Source organism: Synchiropus splendidus, chromosome 19 (genome assembly GCF_027744825.2).
Source record: "Synchiropus splendidus isolate RoL2022-P1 chromosome 19, RoL_Sspl_1.0, whole genome shotgun sequence".
NCBI lineage: Eukaryota > Metazoa > Chordata > Actinopteri > Syngnathiformes > Callionymidae > Synchiropus > Synchiropus splendidus.
Window position 1 is genome coordinate 8,873,564 of NC_071352.1, and position 19,225 is coordinate 8,892,788.

At 43.8% G+C, this 19,225-nt stretch overlaps 5 protein-coding genes across 9 annotated transcripts; 3 read left to right on the forward strand and 2 right to left on the reverse strand.

Annotated features, from left to right (window-relative positions):
• Positions 1–8: 8 nt before the first annotated feature.
• LOC128751220 (oocyte zinc finger protein XlCOF7.1-like) lies at positions 9–3,902 on the forward strand. Its single transcript, XM_053852103.1, has 4 exons — positions 9–433; positions 494–600; positions 1,689–1,803; positions 1,875–3,902. The coding sequence occupies exons 1-4, from the start codon at positions 157–159 to the stop codon at positions 2,642–2,644; spliced, it is 1,269 nt and encodes a 422-aa protein (XP_053708078.1). The 5' UTR covers positions 9–156; the 3' UTR covers positions 2,645–3,902.
• A 305-nt stretch (positions 3,903–4,207) lies between these two features.
• Positions 4,208–5,942, reverse strand: si:dkey-210j14.3 (zinc finger protein 8). Its single transcript, XM_053852787.1, has 4 exons — positions 5,623–5,942; positions 5,393–5,532; positions 5,222–5,327; positions 4,208–5,161 (listed from the first exon to the last, which is right to left on the reverse strand). Exons 1-4 carry the CDS (start codon positions 5,882–5,884, stop codon positions 4,557–4,559), a joined length of 1,113 nt encoding a protein of 370 aa, XP_053708762.1. The 5' UTR covers positions 5,885–5,942; the 3' UTR covers positions 4,208–4,556.
• A 606-nt stretch (positions 5,943–6,548) lies between these two features.
• LOC128751621 (zinc finger and SCAN domain-containing protein 2-like) lies at positions 6,549–11,660 on the reverse strand. 5 transcript variants are annotated; one of them, XM_053852785.1, is made up of 6 exons: positions 10,282–11,415; positions 9,654–9,806; positions 9,323–9,570; positions 9,182–9,251; positions 8,980–9,082; positions 6,549–7,926 (listed from the first exon to the last, which is right to left on the reverse strand). In XM_053852785.1, exons 2-6 carry the CDS (start codon positions 9,789–9,791, stop codon positions 7,277–7,279), a joined length of 1,209 nt encoding a protein of 402 aa, XP_053708760.1. In that variant the 5' UTR covers positions 9,792–9,806; positions 10,282–11,415; the 3' UTR covers positions 6,549–7,276. The 5 variants fall into 5 exon arrangements, with proteins under 5 accessions (XP_053708760.1, XP_053708757.1, XP_053708758.1 ...); XM_053852782.1 differs by adding an exon at positions 11,433–11,660 and having other exon boundaries at positions 9,323–10,576; XM_053852783.1 differs by having other exon boundaries at positions 9,323–10,576; positions 11,220–11,415.
• On the forward strand, positions 10,003–11,651 carry pgls (6-phosphogluconolactonase). Its single transcript, XM_053852788.1, has 6 exons — positions 10,003–10,070; positions 10,318–10,583; positions 10,663–10,770; positions 10,853–10,954; positions 11,183–11,323; positions 11,440–11,651. Exons 2-6 carry the CDS (start codon positions 10,320–10,322, stop codon positions 11,584–11,586), a joined length of 762 nt encoding a protein of 253 aa, XP_053708763.1. The 5' UTR covers positions 10,003–10,070; positions 10,318–10,319; the 3' UTR covers positions 11,587–11,651.
• A 521-nt stretch (positions 11,661–12,181) lies between the features above and the next one.
• On the forward strand, positions 12,182–19,148 carry colgalt1a (collagen beta(1-O)galactosyltransferase 1a). Its single transcript, XM_053851734.1, has 12 exons — positions 12,182–12,556; positions 14,997–15,107; positions 15,176–15,293; positions 15,681–15,815; positions 15,901–16,105; positions 16,696–16,815; positions 16,880–16,956; positions 17,024–17,130; positions 17,386–17,518; positions 17,580–17,707; positions 17,800–18,006; positions 18,077–19,148. Exons 1-12 carry the CDS (start codon positions 12,342–12,344, stop codon positions 18,342–18,344), a joined length of 1,824 nt encoding a protein of 607 aa, XP_053707709.1. The 5' UTR covers positions 12,182–12,341; the 3' UTR covers positions 18,345–19,148.
• The last annotated feature ends 77 nt before the right edge of the window (positions 19,149–19,225 follow it).

Sequence of the window (19,225 nt, forward strand, 5' to 3'; positions counted from 1 at the left end):
TCATATTCTCCCCGCCTTGTTTGTGGACAATACCCCACATTTTTGTTCTCTACCTACAGCGGCGGTACCGCGACTTTATACCGCATATCGATTACAACGCCGATCCAACGTTTCGCCGCGATTCCACGACGTGGGTTTGGTGCTGCGACCGCGACGATGGCGAGCGTCTCCGCTTCTTTTCACTCGCAGCTCTGCTCCATCATGGAGACCATCGCTGCGTCTGCACTCGACCAGGTTTCCAAACTGGTGGATAAGGAGACGGCGGAGCTTCGGCTGGAGGTGTCGCGGCTCATGTTCGCCAACTCGGCCCTGACAGAGAAAGTCAAGACCCTGCAGCAGAAGCTGGGCTGTAAAGGGAACGAGCCCAAGTTCCATGTCGGTGTGCGCGCGCCAAGTTGCAATACAACACCGCCCAACACCGAGGAGTCGAACGGTAGGGCTCTCGTTCACTGCGCTTGGTGGATGAAGCTGAATGCTGTCTGTCCTCCTCCAGAGTCGCCCACCATAAAAGGTGTGTTTGGGAAAGATTGGTGCATGAAACTGTGGAAAGACAGAAACCCGGATGACCCGACAGAAGTCCCGACACGTCTTCCTGTTGAGGTGAGAACTTCAAAATATCAAACCAGAACCATGTCATGTCATAAAAACGTCAGCTAAAACACGCGATCCTGCTGCAACTTGGAAAAAGCGACGACCTAACTACAGCACCCAACTTCTCTCTGATTTCTTTATATGGTACTGAGCCCTGGAAGTGACATGCATGTGTTTGTTTTTTTACTTATTACTTTATTTTTTTTTGCCCGAGATAACAGTTGTCACTCACTGTCTGCAGGTCAGAGTATTGCCGACGGCAAAGTCTGTGCGCTTTTAACACTCTTATCAAGGCCTCTACTCAAAATAATACCACATGTGGCATGCGTGACTTTATTTTTTTCTCCCAAGATAACAGTTATCTCGAGATAATTTGTATCTCAAGATAATTTTTTATCTCGGGATTAAATAAATAAAGTCATGCATGTCGCTTCCAGGGACGCGTAATACGTATAGCTTAGCCACATATGGCACTTGATCAGAGTGTTAAAAGCGCGCAGACTTGTAGACAGTGACTGACAATGTTGAGGAACAGTTACGAAGCCATGGGACACATAGTTCCAGGAGGACGTATACAAAAAGCTTTGCCAGAGGGTCAGCTACGCATGCACTGACATTTACGATTGTATCTTCAGATAAAACTTATCTCGAGATAACTGTTATTTCGAGATACGCATTATCATGAGATAAAAATTATCTCGAGATAGTTGTTATCTCGGGCAAAAAAAATAAACACATGCATGTCACTTCCAGGGCTCCGTAATATTGGATATTGCTGCATGATTTGTCTCACCGAACGCATCATTTAAAAGAACAGTACGTGAATACACGTCTTTCAGAAGTGATTCAATATGCAACAATATCTATTCCAAAATAGAAACAATCCCACTTTTCACTTCCTGTTTGCCTTTGAAGCCTTGATAGAAATGGAGGAACAAAAGTGTTGCAGCCAAAGAAGATACTTTAATTTATGAGCATATAGTTATATTTGTGATATGATGGCGAGCCAAATGAAATTCCAACTTTGTGTTGTTTTTCATGTCAGTTTGAGTTTTTTAGTGAGGACCGTGTGTGACTTGTTGTGCTCCCTTTTATAGTCCGGCCAGTCTGTGATGACTGCCTCCGAGGAAATTACTGTCAATGTGATCAAAGTTGACAAGTACGTGCAAGGTGATCTGAACTGCAACCTGCCGGAAACCCTTGCTGAAGAAGGTACGTGTTGAAACACTGCATAGAATTTTCTTTCAAATGCTCTGTGAGTTCATGGGTCACTGTTTTTGCAGAAAAAGCTGAAATCCCTTCTGTGGACCAAGATCTGATAGTGGGTCACACCTTCAACAACACCCTCAAATCTGACCCGGAGATGGAAAACAAAGAGTCTGCTGAGGACGCCGTTGAACCGTCCGTGCTGATCGTGCCTTTTCCGGACGCGCAGGAGGCCTTCAGCGAACACATCATCCCAATTGAGGATGATGAAGACAACGATTATGATATAGAATACGCAGACAACCGTCACCTAGAAGAGTCCGAAGATGGCTTCAGTAAAAAGAACGCCGAAATGCAGCAGACATTTTCCGATGGTCTGGATGGATATGAACCAGTGGCGGAGCCAAACACTTCCTGCTTCCCTTGTAATGTTTGCAACAGAACTTTCTTCCACAAAGGCACTCTGACGCGCCATAAGAAATCTCACAAGTCCAACTTCTGCAGCATTTGTAAGCGGCGCTTTTCCAAGGCCAACAGTTTGAACTCGCATGTGTGCGTACCCCCAGTGAGCTCCAGGTTGGTCAGCAAAACATGCGAGATTTGCGGAAAGACTTTCAAAACGCAGTCAGCACTACGGATTCACTTTTTGGTCCACACTGGCGAGAAACCATTCAGCTGCACCTACTGCGGGAGAGGATTCACCCAGAAAGGCAACCTAAAATGCCACCTGCTCATCCACACAGGAGAAAAACCTTTCGTCTGCACTAAATGTGGGAGTACATTCAGGCAAAAAATCAACCTGAAAAATCACTTAAAGCATCACCGCTCACAGTGTTCTGAAGCCTAAACTGTTAAGATCTAACGCTACTTCAAATCTTCATCATGTCGTCGCACTTCTATATGGTGAACAGATGGATTTGGGTCCTGGACATTTTATTATCGAGACACAAAAATGAAAACGGCCTGCAGGGACGTTTTTTTTAATTGGTGCAAATGAGCTGTTCATATATGTTTAAAAACGTGGTGGAAATATAGCATGTCAAACCTGCTTGTTGCTATGTGGTGGTTCTGTTCCGAGCTACCTGCTCACTTTTCCATGGCTTTTGCATCTGTGTGGGTCTAAACCATTAATTGCATTAATCACTACGTAGCATGCATGATAGAACACAGCAAGTACTGAAAGACGGGTCTGGCAAAGGCTTCAGTGTTGGCGGAATATCTTTTCCTGGCTAGCTAGGGTCAATGCAAGCCCATACTATAGGTGTCGGGAAAGAGACCGCGAAACACCTACAGAGATTGCCAGACCCTGAAAGGGCACATGGGGACGGATCGCAGTCAGACTATCACCGGAGTGAAACAACGTGTACACAGAGAGGATCTTTACCAGTGTAATTCAACATTTGGACTGTGTTCTCAGGCTTTTCATTTTACATCTTTTTGGGTTTCTTTTTTACATTTGTATCCAAAGCATTCCCATATTGCAGTTGTTATCTGTCTTCTATTAGGTTTTGATCATGTTGTGTGCCGTGTCTGCACGAGCCAGTGCGTGTGTTGACCCGGATTTATACCTGCTGTTTCACTCCGTAGTAGACAGACTCATTTGTAAGGGTTTGTGTTCCCTTCCACACTAAAAACAAGTATACTTCTGAACTCAGCGTGTACTTGTGAGGGGTACAAATCCCAATATCTTAATGTACTTGTATGTTATTGTAGTAACGTCATGCGTGTTGGTGTAGAGTGCAAAGAACAAATTCTGTATTTTTCTAAGTAACTCATGTTATTCACGGCATTTTCAATAGTGTTGAGTTTTTTTCTACTAACAGAAACGCCTCTGTTCACCATGAAAACCAAAAGAGTGAATAAAATGTTTGTTTTTTTATTTAAACTAGTGGACTTTTTTTTTTTTAATCATAAGCCTCTACTTATTGACAACATATTAAACTTGCTTTTAAAAAGCATTGCGACATAAAATCATCAAACAAAATATATTTTATTTTGAAGGTGTTCGGTAGGTTTGTTTGTATTCACTAACATTGTATAGGTGCCCCATTGATTTTCAATAGGATTGTCAGCACATCCGGATATTTTGATTCCATAAAACACAACTGACAAATCACTGTAATAAAGCTTGTTTTGAGTAACTGTACCAACGTTTTGAAGGTGTTCGCGTTCTCTCTTCTCTTCTTCCTTCTGAGATCATTATACTAGATATCGAGAATGATAAAATATGCGGAGGTTCAGTTTAGTATATGGATTAGGTAGAAGAGAAAGGATATGAAACGTTTTTCTGCGAACTAAACATCTTGTAAACTCATATATTTAGGCCAAACTCTAAGGAAAACAGTGCGATAACAGATATTTGGAACAACAACAAAAAACAAATGAGACCAAACTACACAATCATGCTACATTTTATTTCAACTGGTCCAACACCAAGTGATGAGGCACACATTGTTTAACCAAGTTAGGGATGAAGAGGTAGATAAAGTTAATGTTTTTGTGTGTGCAAACACTGTTATCGATCTTGGCATTAGAAATGAGGTATATAATAAACAGTTTGCATGTGACAAATGAAGGAAAATCAATGTCATTTTCAATATGAAAATACATTCTGAGGTATACAGACTTGCTACTAATGGCAGTGACCACTTGTTAAATAACCTGGCGAGGCAGAAATGAATTGTGTGACAGTCAAATGAGAGACAAACTAATGCTCCCGCACACATGAGAAAGAAGTGTAAGCATTTTGGTTTGCAGTGTTAAGTGAAACACTGATGGTGATTCAAGCCGTACTTGTAGGCGTAGCATTTCCCACAGTCCACACAGCTGTAAGGTTTCTCCCCAGTGTGAGTGCGAATGTGGATGTTCAGTGAGCTTTTTTGGGAGAAACTTTTGCCACAGCCAGGGCAACTGTACGGTTTCTCCCCGGAGTGAACCCGCTGGTGAAGCTTCAGGTAGGTTTTCTGAGCGAACCGCTTCCCGCACACGGTGCAGCTGAACGGCTTCTCGCCCGAGTGTCGCCTGATGTGGACTTTTAAACTGCTCATGTAGTTGAACACTTTGCCACAGAACAAGCACTGGAAGCGTTTGACGGGCATCGCAGGTTTGGGCTGGGCGACCAGTTCTTTGCTGGCGTTCATGTGGGCGTTGCTTGTGTAGTCCAAGTATTCACCGCTGACAGAGGGAGGGTTGGTTGCGTCCACCAGGTGGTTCAACGCCGCGTCCTCGATCAACTTGTCCATAATATTTGGCTGCAAGCGTTGCGGGGCGGAGCCGTCGACCGAAACAGAGAAGTCATCTGAGGCAAGCTGCACTTCGTCGAGGGTTCTGTGTAGCATGTTTCCCGCCTCAAACATCGCATCATCTGCCAAAAAAAAAAAAATTAGACATAACATAACAAAACACCGTCACATCTATGCCATACTTTTTCTGAGGTCTGGAAGCCCAATCTGCGGCCCGATGGGTTGATCATCATATATTTCCTCTTTGACGAAAATAAGATCTGGTTCTCTCTCCATCAGGTCCAACACCTGCTCAAATATAAAGCATAAGTCAGCGATTAATTTGAATGTTTTTGGCACATACTTATGCACACCTGAGCTCCCATGCTTGTTGTGGCAACAGGCTCTGTTGGACCTTTCCTCTGGGAAGCGATCCTCTTTTCATCCCTCCACAGATCCATGCACCAGTCCTTCCCATACACCCCTTCAATAGACGGAGCTGTTTGCTGAGGTCCTGAAGGAAGGTGAGATCACACGGTTATACAGCTCCGCACAAATGTAAATGACGGCTTCACGGACACCCGGGACAAAGCGGTGCTCCGACCTGCCGGGCTTCGGAAGTTGACGCCGCTGCCGTGGACGTGAAAGGGCTGCGCCTCCCGAGCGGCTCTCAGCTGGACCTCCAGCGAGTAGCACCGCTTCTTCAGGGCCTCGTTCTCCGACTTGTGCAGCGATATCTCGGTGTGAAGGACGGACGAGAATTCATCGGCCAGATTCCCGATTTCAAGCAACGCAGCTTTGGTTAGCTTCTCCAGTATAGACGCCAGCTGGGAGCGGAAATTGCGTTTGGCAGGATCGCACATCATTGTGGACGACGAGGGTTAAATGAAAAAAATAAATAGTGAGCTTGTTATGTTTCCATGAAATGTGTCGTTCCAATGAAGCCGCAAGGAATCATGGGAGACTGTCGAAGTTTAATTTAATGCACAAAGAAAACCTTTTTTTCCATTACATATTATAATGTGTTGATGGTTATGTTGGTCATGAATCAATTTCTGTTTATGAAAGTATATTTCGTGACATAAATCATTTTTTTTTTGTCACCGGGGTTATTTCCGCCATCTAGTGGCAGAATGTCGGCAAAACCGTTTCTCGTTCAGTAAAAATAACTTTTTTTTTTTGTCAAACATGGCATGCTGTTAAACAATTTTGACCAAATTTTGCAATTTTTCTGTTTGCAGACATGCTGTAGGTAATGTACTGCTTGAATTGCATGGTACAAATGTCCAACCAGCACAACCTCTGATGCCTCGGTTAGTTAAATTAATGCATAACAACAACACGAATCACCATAAGGCAAAGTCTGAACCATCTTGAAGTGTTGGCCTGGTGTTTGACACCATATGAACAAGTTAAAGGTCAGCAAAAATATTGCTATTGAGGGAAGAAAGCAGGCAAGTCCAATCAGAGAATGTTTTTAAAAACTGTTTATTTTTTTCAAAACGTATAATAATAAATAACGTAGAACAAATGACTCTCTCCAGCAGATGAAACAGGTTCTGTAGCATCCTCCACGACGCCCCGCAGGAACAGGTTCTGAGAGACAGGGATGTTAGTGGTCGCACACTGCACCAGCAACACTGTTGTAGCTTAGAAAAGGTAGCTGCAATGGGATTATACACCCTGTGTCGCCCACATGTATTTTTGTGTGAGGCCTGGAGGGACGGAGAGATGAAAGGGGGAAGAGAGAGCGAGAGATGGGGCGACAGGGAAGGGAGGGGACCCCAGATGAAAGGAAAATGGGTTGGGACATTCTTCAACCCCAGCGCTGAAAGGTAAGCTGTTTAAAATTGTGAATGAACACCACAAAATCAAAATTATGAAATGGTAAAACTGACACTTTTGGCATTTGATTCTAGACTATTTTTTTCGACATCAAATGTACTGAGAATAAAAAAAAAACTGCACAATCGAAACCTGCATCAGGACAAAATCCCAGTTTTCAGGAGGATTGCAACTCGATAAAACAGATGTGAACAGAAATGGAAAAGAGAGCGCGGCTGGAAGGTGGTCAGGTCTAAAAAAATATATATTTTAATCGCCATCACACTGAAAAAAAGACTAGAAACATCTTCAGAGGGGTAGAAAGATTTACTTTAAGAATTTCACAACCCTATATGTTTTAATTTATTGTTGTATTATTTCAAAAATCAACACCAACCACGAGACGTTCTGGACAACAAGAACATTTTGGTGGCTCAAGTGTTTTCACCGGTGAATGTTGGGTTATATGTAGTAGATGCACATAAATCACCACCAAAGCCATTTAAATCGGCATCAAAATGAACCTTGAGGTGCTTCTTCAGATTACAGTTCTTTGTGAAACTTTTCCCACATTTAACACAGACGAAGGGTTTTTCCCCGGTGTGTGTGCGTTGATGCATGTCAAGAGTACATTTCTGGATGAAACCCTTTCCGCAGAGAGGACAGCGATAAGGTTTCTCGCCCGTGTGTGTTCGCTGGTGTGTGTACAAATGTCCCCGTTGAGCATATCTCTTTCCACACAGTGTGCATCTGTACGGTTTCTCCCCCGTGTGACTTCTTTGGTGTATTTCGAGCTGACTAAAGCATTTGAAATTCTTACCACAATGCAGGCAACAAACCCTCTTAATATTAGAGTTCCAGAAACTATGGATCTTCATATTTCTGTGCAATGAAGGGCCTTGAGGAGGTGGATTAGCGGCATCACTTCTTATGTCTGCGACTTGGACTTTTGAAGTCCAACATGTGTCACTTCTTCCTGGTCCACGCTGTGAGAACTGGGTGCTTGGTGATGCAAAATTGTCAGTGAAGATAGACTGTGTTGTAGTGTCCAGATCCTTTGTCACAACTGGGCTCTTCAGCATGTCTGTATTTGAAAAACAGAGGGCAGTTAGATAAGGTCAATTAACAGTAACACATATTTGTGATGCAATAAAATGAAAAATCAGACTGCATTTGTTCCAAAAAATGACAATTCGGCGATACTACCCAAACATTCAGTGAAGTTAGTATTTGCATCAGTGTAAAAGCAAATGAAAGAATCGTTGGAACTAACATTTGCTTCCGACTGTTAAATGTTCTCGCGAGGACTGTCCCAATTCTTCGGAAGTTAAATTGAGGAACGTAGCTTTCTCAATCTTGAGGAACTCCAGTGACCTCCCTCAGTAATGAGGAATACCCAGAATCCTTTGCACAGTAGATAGAAACGAAAACAACAAACAAGCATTTTCTTTGGTAACAGAGATATAAAAGATAAAAAACAAGCGTTGTCGGTGATCCTGTAAATGCAGGACATACCTGCATTAAGGAGTGTCCTATTTCTAAGGAACAAAATCTTCCTTAACCCTTGGTTTTGAGGAATGAGGTTGAGAGTTAAAGCTTGAGGACAGAGTTTAAGGATTAAGGAAGGAATTGGAATTCACACTTGAACACTCAACCTCATTCCTCAAAACCAAGGTTTAAGGAAGATTTTGTTCCTTAGAAATGGGGCACTCCTTCATGCGGCCCTAGCCAGTTGGGGGCAGCTTTACGCCAAAGTGGCGTCCATCTGTCAGAAGAAGAGTGGGCACGAAGCATTTACAGGACCAGCCACAATGCCGTCTGCAGCTGTGTTTTTGTCTTTTATATCTTCACAAACAAAGAAACCACTTAGATTTGTAGCTTATTTCTTTGTTGCTTTCAATGCCATTTTTTTATATCTGGATACTACACAAAGGATTATAGGTGTGCGCATTTTTGAGCATGAAGTTTGAGTTTGAGGATGAAGGAAGGAAATGGAATTTGGCTCAGAAGATTTCCTCACCAATTTCCATACATATAACCGTTTCTTATGTTTATCTGTTGCTCTCATCTTAGGTATGAACTGACCCAGTAAAATAAAAAATAAATGAAAACATTCTTCACCATATTTTAAGCATACCAGTTTCAGCTTCTCTTCCTTGTTTGCTCTGTTTAATGTCCACATCTTGGGGTTCTTCCTTTAACGCGGACGGTGCATCCTGCTCTTTTGCTGGTTGTAGAACCTAATGATGAGAGAGAACACTGAAGACTGTAGGGTATTGATTCTGGTCAGACTTGTTTCTCACCCACAATACATTGGATAAGTCAGATGACCATCTTACTTCAGAGGTTGCATGCTCTTCACTCCGGTGTGTTGCCGAAGACGAGGTGATGGTTTCCCATTGATTCTCACTGAAATGAATCATTTTAACAACAGTTTGTTAACATCAGGTGTGTTTCACAATATGTCAGTGAAAATGAACCTTAATGTTTTGGATCTAGTCCGGTCAGCCTCCAACGACGAACCATCCTCCCCAGCTGACGAGCAAGATGCTGCCTGAGCAATGTTAAGCAATTTCTCCATCAGTTGAAGCTTCTCGGTGAGGGATGCGATTTCGTTCCGCCCTCGAGTTATCTCGATTTTGAGCATTTTGGACTCGATCTCAACCAGCCTGCCTATTTCCATGACAGCGGTTTTGCTGAGCGCGTCCATGATCGACGCCAGCTGCGTCTGGAAGGAGAAGGTTGTCGACATGGTTCGGGAGCGCCTCGAATCCCAACTATTTTGAGCAGAACGCAGAAAAAAAAATCTACTTTCAGTGAGGAGGAGGAGGAGGAGGAAGCTGCGTGCCCAAGCTTGGGGTGGTAGCGATAGCGGACGGAAGCGACGCACGGTTGCCATCTGGTGGTGTGGCAGACACGCTGCACGTCGCGGCAACTGTCGCCTTTCATACCAAACTGCGGAGCCTTGGAAGTGACATGCATTTATTTATTAATTGGATGTGACATGCAACACACATATTAACTTACAAATCCGACAATGTCGTTGTTGGTTTGTTTTTCCCTCGATAACTTCTCGTTCTCAGACGGGATAAGACTTCAATACCCATGAAGCACCGCGACATTAACAAGTGTTGTTATTGGCTTCTTAGAAGCCGGAAGTGTCGCAATGACTTGCGCACTAGTCGGCTGCAAAGCTTCATGTCAAATCTCTCTTCGGATTCTCGATCAGTGAGTAAACGACATAGTGACTCAAGTGTAAAAATCTTGAATTGTGTCACCGATTAAACAAAAAAAAAATGCGATGTACTCATGTGGTGCGTCGTATAATTCGTTGTCAAATGAACGTGCATTGTGACGTTAAACCGACTAACTGAATTATTATGATCTACACAATGTTTACAGCGTTTAACGCAATGTATTGTTATCCACATGTTCTTACCTTAACTTCCTCTTCTTAAAACCTGTGTTTCAACAGATATGACCGGCAGGAGAGTTGTTGTCTTCCCTTCTGGGGCTGAACTCGGACCAGCATTGGCGCAGTTGGTGACATCTCGGGCTGAAAAGGCCATCAGCGCTCGAGGAAGGTTTACTTTGGGACTGTCTGGAGGAAGCCTCGTGTCGATGCTGAGCAAAGAGCTTCTCGCTCTACCAAAGTTGGACTGCAGCAAATGGGTGGTTGGTTTCTGTGATGAGAGGCGGGTGCCATTTGATGATCCAGAAAGCACCTATGGACTCTACAGGGTATCATAGCATTACTACAATATTGTCACAACTAACAATATTTACCAAACAATCTTTGTGATCATTGCTTCTGTTGCAGAGTCAACTTTTTTCCAAGGTGAACATTCCTGACAGTGGCATTTTAACCATTGACCCATCTCAGCCAGTGGCTGAATGTGCAGAGGACTATACAGCAAAATTAAAGAAGGTAAATCTCACCAACAAGTTACATTTTAAATGACTAGACTGTTTTGCATGTTGCATCATAACCAAATGTGAATTCATCACAGGCGTTTCCAGATGATGACATTCCCATTTTTGACATGCTGCTGTTGGGCATGGGGCCTGATGGACACACGTGCTCCTTGTTCCCAGACCACCCTCTTTTAGAGGTGAGAAGTAGCTTGATACAGTGGTTTATCCTGACTGTAATCCAGACCCAGCATGTAAATTAAGTGGATACACATGAATGATAGTATAATAAAGTGTTGTTCACATGTATTATGCGATCATTTTACAATGGTGCGCCTTCCTCACTGACACTGGCAGTAAAGCTTAGTACCTCAGACATTTTGGAGATGGTGGTGGTGATGTTTGTAGTATCTGTATTCTGTTTTCAGGAAACCAAAATGATGATTGCTCCCATAGGCGACTCACCTAAACCACCCCCAGAAAGGGTAACCATGACCTTTCCCGTGGTGAACAGTGCGCGCTGTGTGACATTTGTGTCCACTGGAGGAAGCAAAGCACCTGTTTTAAAGGTAACATTATACCATCTGATCATCATAACAGAGTATTGAATGGTTTAGAACTAAAAAAAAAGTTATGCGAGTTATTCAGCATTACAGTCCACTATCATACTATAATTACCTTGCAGGATGTTCTGGAGGGTGGTGAAGGTCCACTGTTCCCCGCAGCTCGTGTTGCTCCCCGTAATGGCGAGCTTTTCTGGCTCCTTGATGGCCCCGCTGCTGCCTCACTCAGTATCCCAGTGGAGAGGCTGGATTCTGGATCCAAACTCTAGACATTCCAAAGCATTCCTTCTTTCTTTAGACAGCAAATGCTTACTGATGTAAATAAACCTATATTTTTGAGACATTGTTTCCTTTTTGTTCCATAGCCATTAATTCTAATGGTACGACTACATCCTTTATTGTATCAATATACACTGCGATGAAGTCAGAATCAGAATCAGAATAGTATTTATTGCCATGGTCAGTGGGGGTCCCACTAACTAGGAAAGTGCGTCCAAATAAAGTGCTGTTAATAAAATAAAATAAAATAACAAAGGCTGATCACAAATTTAACAGTCTGATGGCTGAGAGTGATGAGTGTAATAAGAAGTAAATACGTCATATTATTTATTTGGAAACTTGTTTTGAAATTTGGTCAGTGTTTTGAGGCACTTTGGAACTTTTAACAATTTTATTGCTTGTATTTTTGGTGTGGTGGCAAAATGCTCGATCGGATCTTGTGCGTCACAAAATGTTACAAATATTAGGGAAACCATTTTTCCCAAAAAATAAAGGTACACGCCAACTATGTATCTTTATTCGAACTAGCACAGAAAGTACCGCCTGCAGCTACAGCCATATTGGTCCATTCCCGATGACGTCACATCCGAGCCCCACCCCTTTAACTTTGCAGCGTTGTCACCTCAGGAACACAGCTTCTGCTCGACCATGTCTAGAAACAAGATGGCTTTTCTATAGCAGTGGGTCGCCTTCTCCATCACTCACTTTATTTTTCTATGAAGATATTTATTAATTTATTGCTGCGATGCACGGCCTCGCCTGGCTTCCCGCTGCCCTGCTCCTCTCCTGCTCCAGAGACGTTCAGGGCTATTTCGCGGAGGAGCGGTGGAACCCCGAATCTCCACTGCTGGCTCCCCGAATCCTCGTCGCTCTCATCTGCAGGAACTCGGAACATTCTCTGCCGTATTTTCTCGGCGCTTTGGAACGTCTGGATTACCCGAAAGACCGCATGGCACTGTGGTAAGTTACCGAGAATGGTTTGTTTCAGTCGGTCAGTGAAGGCACCACGACTCAACCCAAACCTCCAGCTGTTGTTAAGTTGTACTTCAAACTGGCTTTAACAAACCAGTGAGTTCAGTTTCGATACATGTATCGATGTATTGTATGAGACAGATGTGTGCGCATCTGTGGGCTGATCAGGAAGCATTGATCTGTAGACGTGGAGGGGAAAAGGGGGCGGAATTAGTTCGGGTACTAGAGGGGCTGTAAGGTTTTGTCATGAAGCCGATGAGACCTGAAAAATGGTGGCCCACCAGGAAATCCACCGAGTTGTATCTCTCGTGGCTTCAAACTGCAGACCGTTTATCCAGAACTTTGCATCAAAATTACTCGTTTTTTTCAATGTGGGATCTTATTCTTAAGCATCAAAAAATGAATTCACATGAATTGGTTTGACCCTGGACACACATTTTACAGAGACAACTAATGTTAGTATATATATTTATATATATACTAACATGTATGGGCCATTAAACATCCACCTTTTTGGTGTCACAATTTAAATGTATGATTCCAAATGTTCCTTAGTCGAGAGGGAAAGTCAACTGAGGGCAAACTGCGGTCCGACAGATGCCTTTTTTTCCTCCACACTTCACCAACATCAGTTTACTCTTTGCGGTTGAGAGTTGAAATGGAGGGATTGGGAGGTGGGTGCGATAACAAGACAACATGCTTCAACAGCCCACCCAAGCTTTAGCACTGTAAGATGTGGTCGCCTGGAGAGTTAAGTCAGGCCGAACCCCATTAGATCGAACATTATTGCTCCTGGCGTTCAATTGCTCCCACTTTGGGAGTGACTTTTATGGGTGTTGTGACTATGATAAATGGGGTTTTAGTCTTGTTTTGACATGTTTTGCTGTAATGGCAAATACATCTGGGGAGAACGTAAACTGATGTGGGTGGTTTCAACATGTTTTCATTTACTTTTATGAGTGGACAAATACTAAGCTAATGTGGTGTTCTGACAAATCTGCGTGACATTTGTCGAACCATTCCTGCTTGGCTCTGGTGCTGTCCGGAGAGAGAGCTGTCATATGTGATGGCTGAAGACAAGTAGTAGTCTGACTTGGTTTCATTATCCAAGGTTGTTTGGGCTGGCATTTATACTACAAGCAACAATTTTATCCAAAGATAGAAACGGCAAGGACCTTCTTCAGCTCATTTTTTATCAGACTGGGTTTCAAGTCTGTGACTTTCTCAACACCTGAAATATTGTTGCTAGTAAGCGTCACTGGTCACAAATATTTTACATTTTGTTGTCTACTTTAATTCAATGTTTCAGAGAGAGCTCAGTTATCCAGGACATCACTCAGCAAAGGTTTGAATCAAGGCAAGTTGAAGAGTTCAGGCTCACATCAGACTGACTGAATGGGGAAGGATGGTAATGACCAGGTATTCACATGTAGTAGACGTCAAACTGGTGTAGTAGATGACAATAGGTCAGCATCATGTTAATAGGGTTGTGTTTACATGTAAAGGGTCCCCAGGTGCTGGTCGTACCCCAGGTTGTAGTGGGGGATAGTCAGATGTTAATGCCACACTGTACAGGTGTGAAGGACCTGGGTGTCTCCGCCTCCTGTTTAGAGACGGCAACAAAAGTGACTCATTTTACTCCTCTTTCTAACCATGTATCTTCTTTAGCCAGAATCTGAGTCACTTTATTTATCCAGGTGGAAACTGCTTTTCGTTACAACCAAAACACCTGCTCAAAATCAAAGAGTAACAAAGAAACAGAGAGTACATAACATGGAATGTTACTCAAACAAATATGCAAGATAAAAATAATGTGGACATTACGGTCTTCAAAAGAGTTTTTATTCTCCTCGAGGTGTAAATGGATTGCTGAGTCTTGCCCGACTCTCCTGTGTCGGGCCATTTGTATGTGGAGAGCTGAGCTGAGCTGAACATAATGCTGACTTATTGTCATCCACTACACTTGTTTGAAGTGTACTACATGTGAATACCTGGTCATTACCGTGTACCGCCTTGTCTGATATAAGCTTGAACTCCAACCGGCTCACCAGAACTGACGAAGCCTTCTCCATATGAACGTTTTGTTTGACTATTACCAGTCTGGTTGGCTCGATTCAAACCTTTGCTCCTTCAAACCAGTTAGAAATTTCTTATCAAGCCAACCCTGTAAAACCTTTGTGGGTCACTTAAAACAACAGGCAGCGCTGGGCTATTGTTTTGTTCACCTTGGTCAGGTTACACAAGTGTCTAGGATTCCACTTACTGTATGCCAGTTGTGTTGCTAGTAGCATTATCTGCTTTTTGTCCCCTCTGCAAACTTGTCTTCCTGTTACCTGACAAGTATGTCCTCCCACCTCTCACATATGTTCTGAATGCTGCTGGTATTGTGACAATTCGTCAACCAACTGCATCTGCTTTATCTCACCAGGGTAGCAACCGATCACAACATGGACAACACCACAGTCATGCTGCGTGACTGGCTTGTGAAGGTGCGAAGCCAGTACCATTACGTGGAGTGGAGACCTAAGGAGCATCCCAGGTGGGAGAACTGTTCACTCAATGAGCCTTTGTGTCACTCAGCGGTATTAAGAGGGAGGTGTATTACAGACACTATGTAGATGAAGAAGGTCCGAAACACTGGACAGATCTCCGCTATGAACATGTCATGAAGCTTCGGCAGGCGGCGCTGAAGTCGGCTCGTGAGATGTGGGCAGACTATTTCATGGTGAGTTTCAAATGAAAACAATACTCTTCACCGTGAAAGTAGGATCTAAGTTCGGTTCTTGAGCCAAGGTTCTTCACGCTGGCGACCATGATATTGGTGAAACTTGAGCCGGGGATATTTTTGTTGGTGCTCATGCAGAACTTGGAAGATGTCTCTCTCTTTTCTTCTCCAGCCTCACCCATGCTTTTCAGCTGCAGCTCTCTATAATTTGGAGGGATACGGAATCTAGAAATGGCAATCATTTAGCTCTGTTTGTCTTTTGAAATCATCCCGGTTTTCTATCCTATAAACAGTATTTGGCATTGCTCATGCTAAATAACACCCTGTTCAAACTGGGAGAGTCAGAAAACAAGCAGATGTGGCAGCTAATTCTTCTCCCCCCTGAAGGTGGTGGACTGCGATAACCTGCTCACAAATCCAAACGTGCTGTGGGACCTGATCAAGGAGAACAAAACCATCATCGCCCCGATGCTTGAATCCCGTGCTGCCTACTCAAACTTCTGGTGTGGAATGACCTCTCAGGTTATGAATGCTCTGGTCACGTGTTGAGGAAATGAGACATTGCTTGGTATCCACATCTTAATGGCCATCACCGTTGCATCCTCAGGGTTACTACAAGCGCACGCCTGCCTACCTTCCCATCAGGAAGCGTCTGAGAAAGGGCTGTTTTGCTGTACCTATGGTGCACTCCACCTTCCTAATAGACCTCCGGAAGGAGGCGTCCAAGCAGCTGGCCTTTTACCCGCCGAATGAGGAGTATAGCTGGGCGTTCGATGACATCATTGTGTTTGCCTACTCCGCACGCATCGCAGGTGAAACCACTTTTCATAGACATGCATGTTTTACGTGACAGATTTGTACAAAACAGGTCATGAAAGAAGAGGAAGAAACAGTCAGGCGACTTGTACAGAGCCAACTGCTGAACTTGTAACTCTCACTTCTTCATCTTGTTATTTATATGTTACATGACATACCTATCAATGCTCTCCACTGATCTAGCCTTCACAATAATACACAATATATTTTTAAATCCTCTGTTAATCTAAGCAGTGTCTTCTTCACCAGCAAATAGTTGCATCATGACAGCCAAAATAGTGCACCGTGCAACAGTGGATTCAATGAGAAATCCAGCTCCACACCATTTAGTACATCTATTTTTAAGATGAGGGAAACTTAAGCCCCCTACAAGCATGCTCATACACGACCAGTGTTAGTCAACTGGCTGACAGATGCAGCGTTCGATGCTACTTGTTTACAGTCCAAGAGCAATGTGAACTGCTGAAGCATTGTGAGGGTGTTGTTGCAGTGCGCCGCCACTAGGAGTCAGTTTTTCCCGCAATTGTTATGGCCAACCTGGTGCCTTTCATCACTGTAAAGTCTGAGCTTTCTTTTCTTCCAACAGATGTTCAAATGTTCATATGCAATAGAGAAACGTACGGTTACTTCACGGTCCCGCTGAGATCCCACAATACCTTGCAAGATGAAGCTGATAGCTTCTTGCATTCCCTGTTGGAGGTGAATGGTGAGTATGTTTCAGTAGGTTTCATGTTGCCAGCGTGAGTATTACATCTCTTATTCTCCTGCAGTGCGAAATCCTCCGGTAATGCCGTCCAAGAACGTGCCTCTGCCTAAAAAACAGCCAGACAAAATGGGCTTTGATGAGGTGAGAGCTGGCATTGGATCTGTTGCCTTCTAAAGCTGCTTATCACCCCCTGCTATCTTGGCATCAGGTCTTCATGATCAACCTGGAGAGGCGGACTGACCGCAGAGAGCGGATGCTGAGGGCCTTGCATGACCAGGAGATCGACTGTAAAGTCGTTGCAGCCGTTGACGGAAAGTAAGTCTCACCTAGTGATGGGCAGATGAGGCTTCATGAAACTCATTTTCAGACCTGTTGGTTCAAAAATGATGTGAGGTGCCACTGAAACAATTGTTCAAATCCAAAGATTTTTGAACAAAGAGTGCCATCTGGTGGCCTCTGAAAATGAGGACACTGTTTCATGAAGCCTCATGAGCCCACCTCACCGTATGTGTTTATTTTTTGTCGACATTTGTGATCTCTGCTGACTTGTTTTTTTTTTTTTTTATTCAGAGCAATGAATATCAGTGAAGTTCACGCCATGGGAATCCACATGCTCCCCGGGTACAGCGACCCGTACCACGGCCGCCCCCTGACCAAGGGCGAGCTAGGATGCTTTCTCTCCCACTATAAAATCTGGACTGAGGTGAGTACAGGTTATTGAAGCAGCAGGTTTGAATGACCACTGACCGAGTCTGTGTTTTTAGATTGTGGAGCGAGGCCTTGAAACCTCTCTGGTCATCGAAGACGACCTGCGCTTTGAGGTTTTTTTCAAACGGCGCTTGATGAATTTAATGACGGAAGTGGAAGATGAGAGGCTGGACTGGGACCTCATGTGAGTCGGGAAAGCATCAACGCTCACAAACAGCTGGCTAAAAATGTAACAAAAAAAATGTTGTTAAAGTGCCATCCCTTTTGGTTCCCCAGATATATCGGCCGTAAAAGGATGCAGGTGGATCACCCAGAAAAAGCGGTGCCCAACATTCACAATTTAGTGGAAGCCGACTACTCGTACTGGACTCTGGGCTACATGATCTCGCTACAAGGTGCAGAGAAACTCCTCAACGCGGAGCCGCTGAAGAAAATGTTACCGGTGGACGAGTTTCTTCCCATCATGTACAACAAACACCCTGTGTAAGTGGTGCTCCTCCGCTGGATCGCCTCTCCGATTCTGGTTAATAAAACCGTCTTTTTTTCATAACAGGGTGGATTACATGGAGCAGTTCGAGACCCGGGACCTGAAAGCTTTCTCCGCGGAGCCTCTACTTGTTTATCCCACCCACTACACAGGCGACTCGGGTTACATTAGCGACACAGAAACCTCCACGGTGTGGGACAATGACAAGGTCAAGACGGACTGGGACCGAGCACGCTCGGGGAAAACCCGCGAGCAGGACAAGATCAGCACAGAGGCGCAGAACTCCGATGTGCTCCAGTCTGCTTTGGACAGCACTGCGCGGGAGGAGCTATGAGAGGCGGTTTGAAGTGACATCACAGCTGGGATGTGACAAGCTGTTCTGTAGCTGGTTTTTATTTCATAAAGGCGCTAGACTTGTCATACAGAATGGCATTTGCAGTACCCAACATCTGTCTGTCATACAGAAACGATCGTGAAAAGACAACTAAACTTGACTGTGAGTGCTTTAACATAGCAGAACTGTTTCAGACAAGTGACTGAGAAATACCATATTACAGTGGTGTTAAACTGAAGGGGCCAAATCTTAAATATTGTGGTTGAGCATGGCAGTTGATGTTGGCAAGAAATGGAATTAAGGCTTAACAGTTAGACTCTTAAGTTTAGCCTTCAGGTGCAGTTTTTTCAACTGGTCATTCAAGTCATTGCGTCTACAAGGACTCAGTGGCGTCAACCATGATCGCCTCTTCAAGTATTCCCCGGTTTCCTGCTGCCTTTAGAGAGCCCCTTCGTTCCCCACCACCACCACCAACTTTTCACCGGAGGCCTTTTTTCAAGAGCACATTCTGTGCCACCAACAATGCGGTGAAGACTTCTGCTTTGGTTTTTCAAGTCAAAAGAGCCGATGTACAGCTGAACACTGCTGACCCACAACACATACAGACTTTCATTTTGTGGTGGTTTTACAACACCATGATGCAACTTCAAGTGGTGCCAGTTTTTAAAAACCAATGACTACTTTCAAAGCTGCCAACTTCCTTTTATTTTTTTGTACAAATTGCCTATTTCACTTGTCTATTCAAATAATGCCTTAAGTGAGTAAAGTTGATTTTATTATTTCAAAATAAAGGTCGCCCATCTTTTTAAACACAAAACGCTGCTGTATTTACTTGTTTTTAAGAGTCTCTGAGCATCAGGTTTTGTAGGTGGGGCTTGCAC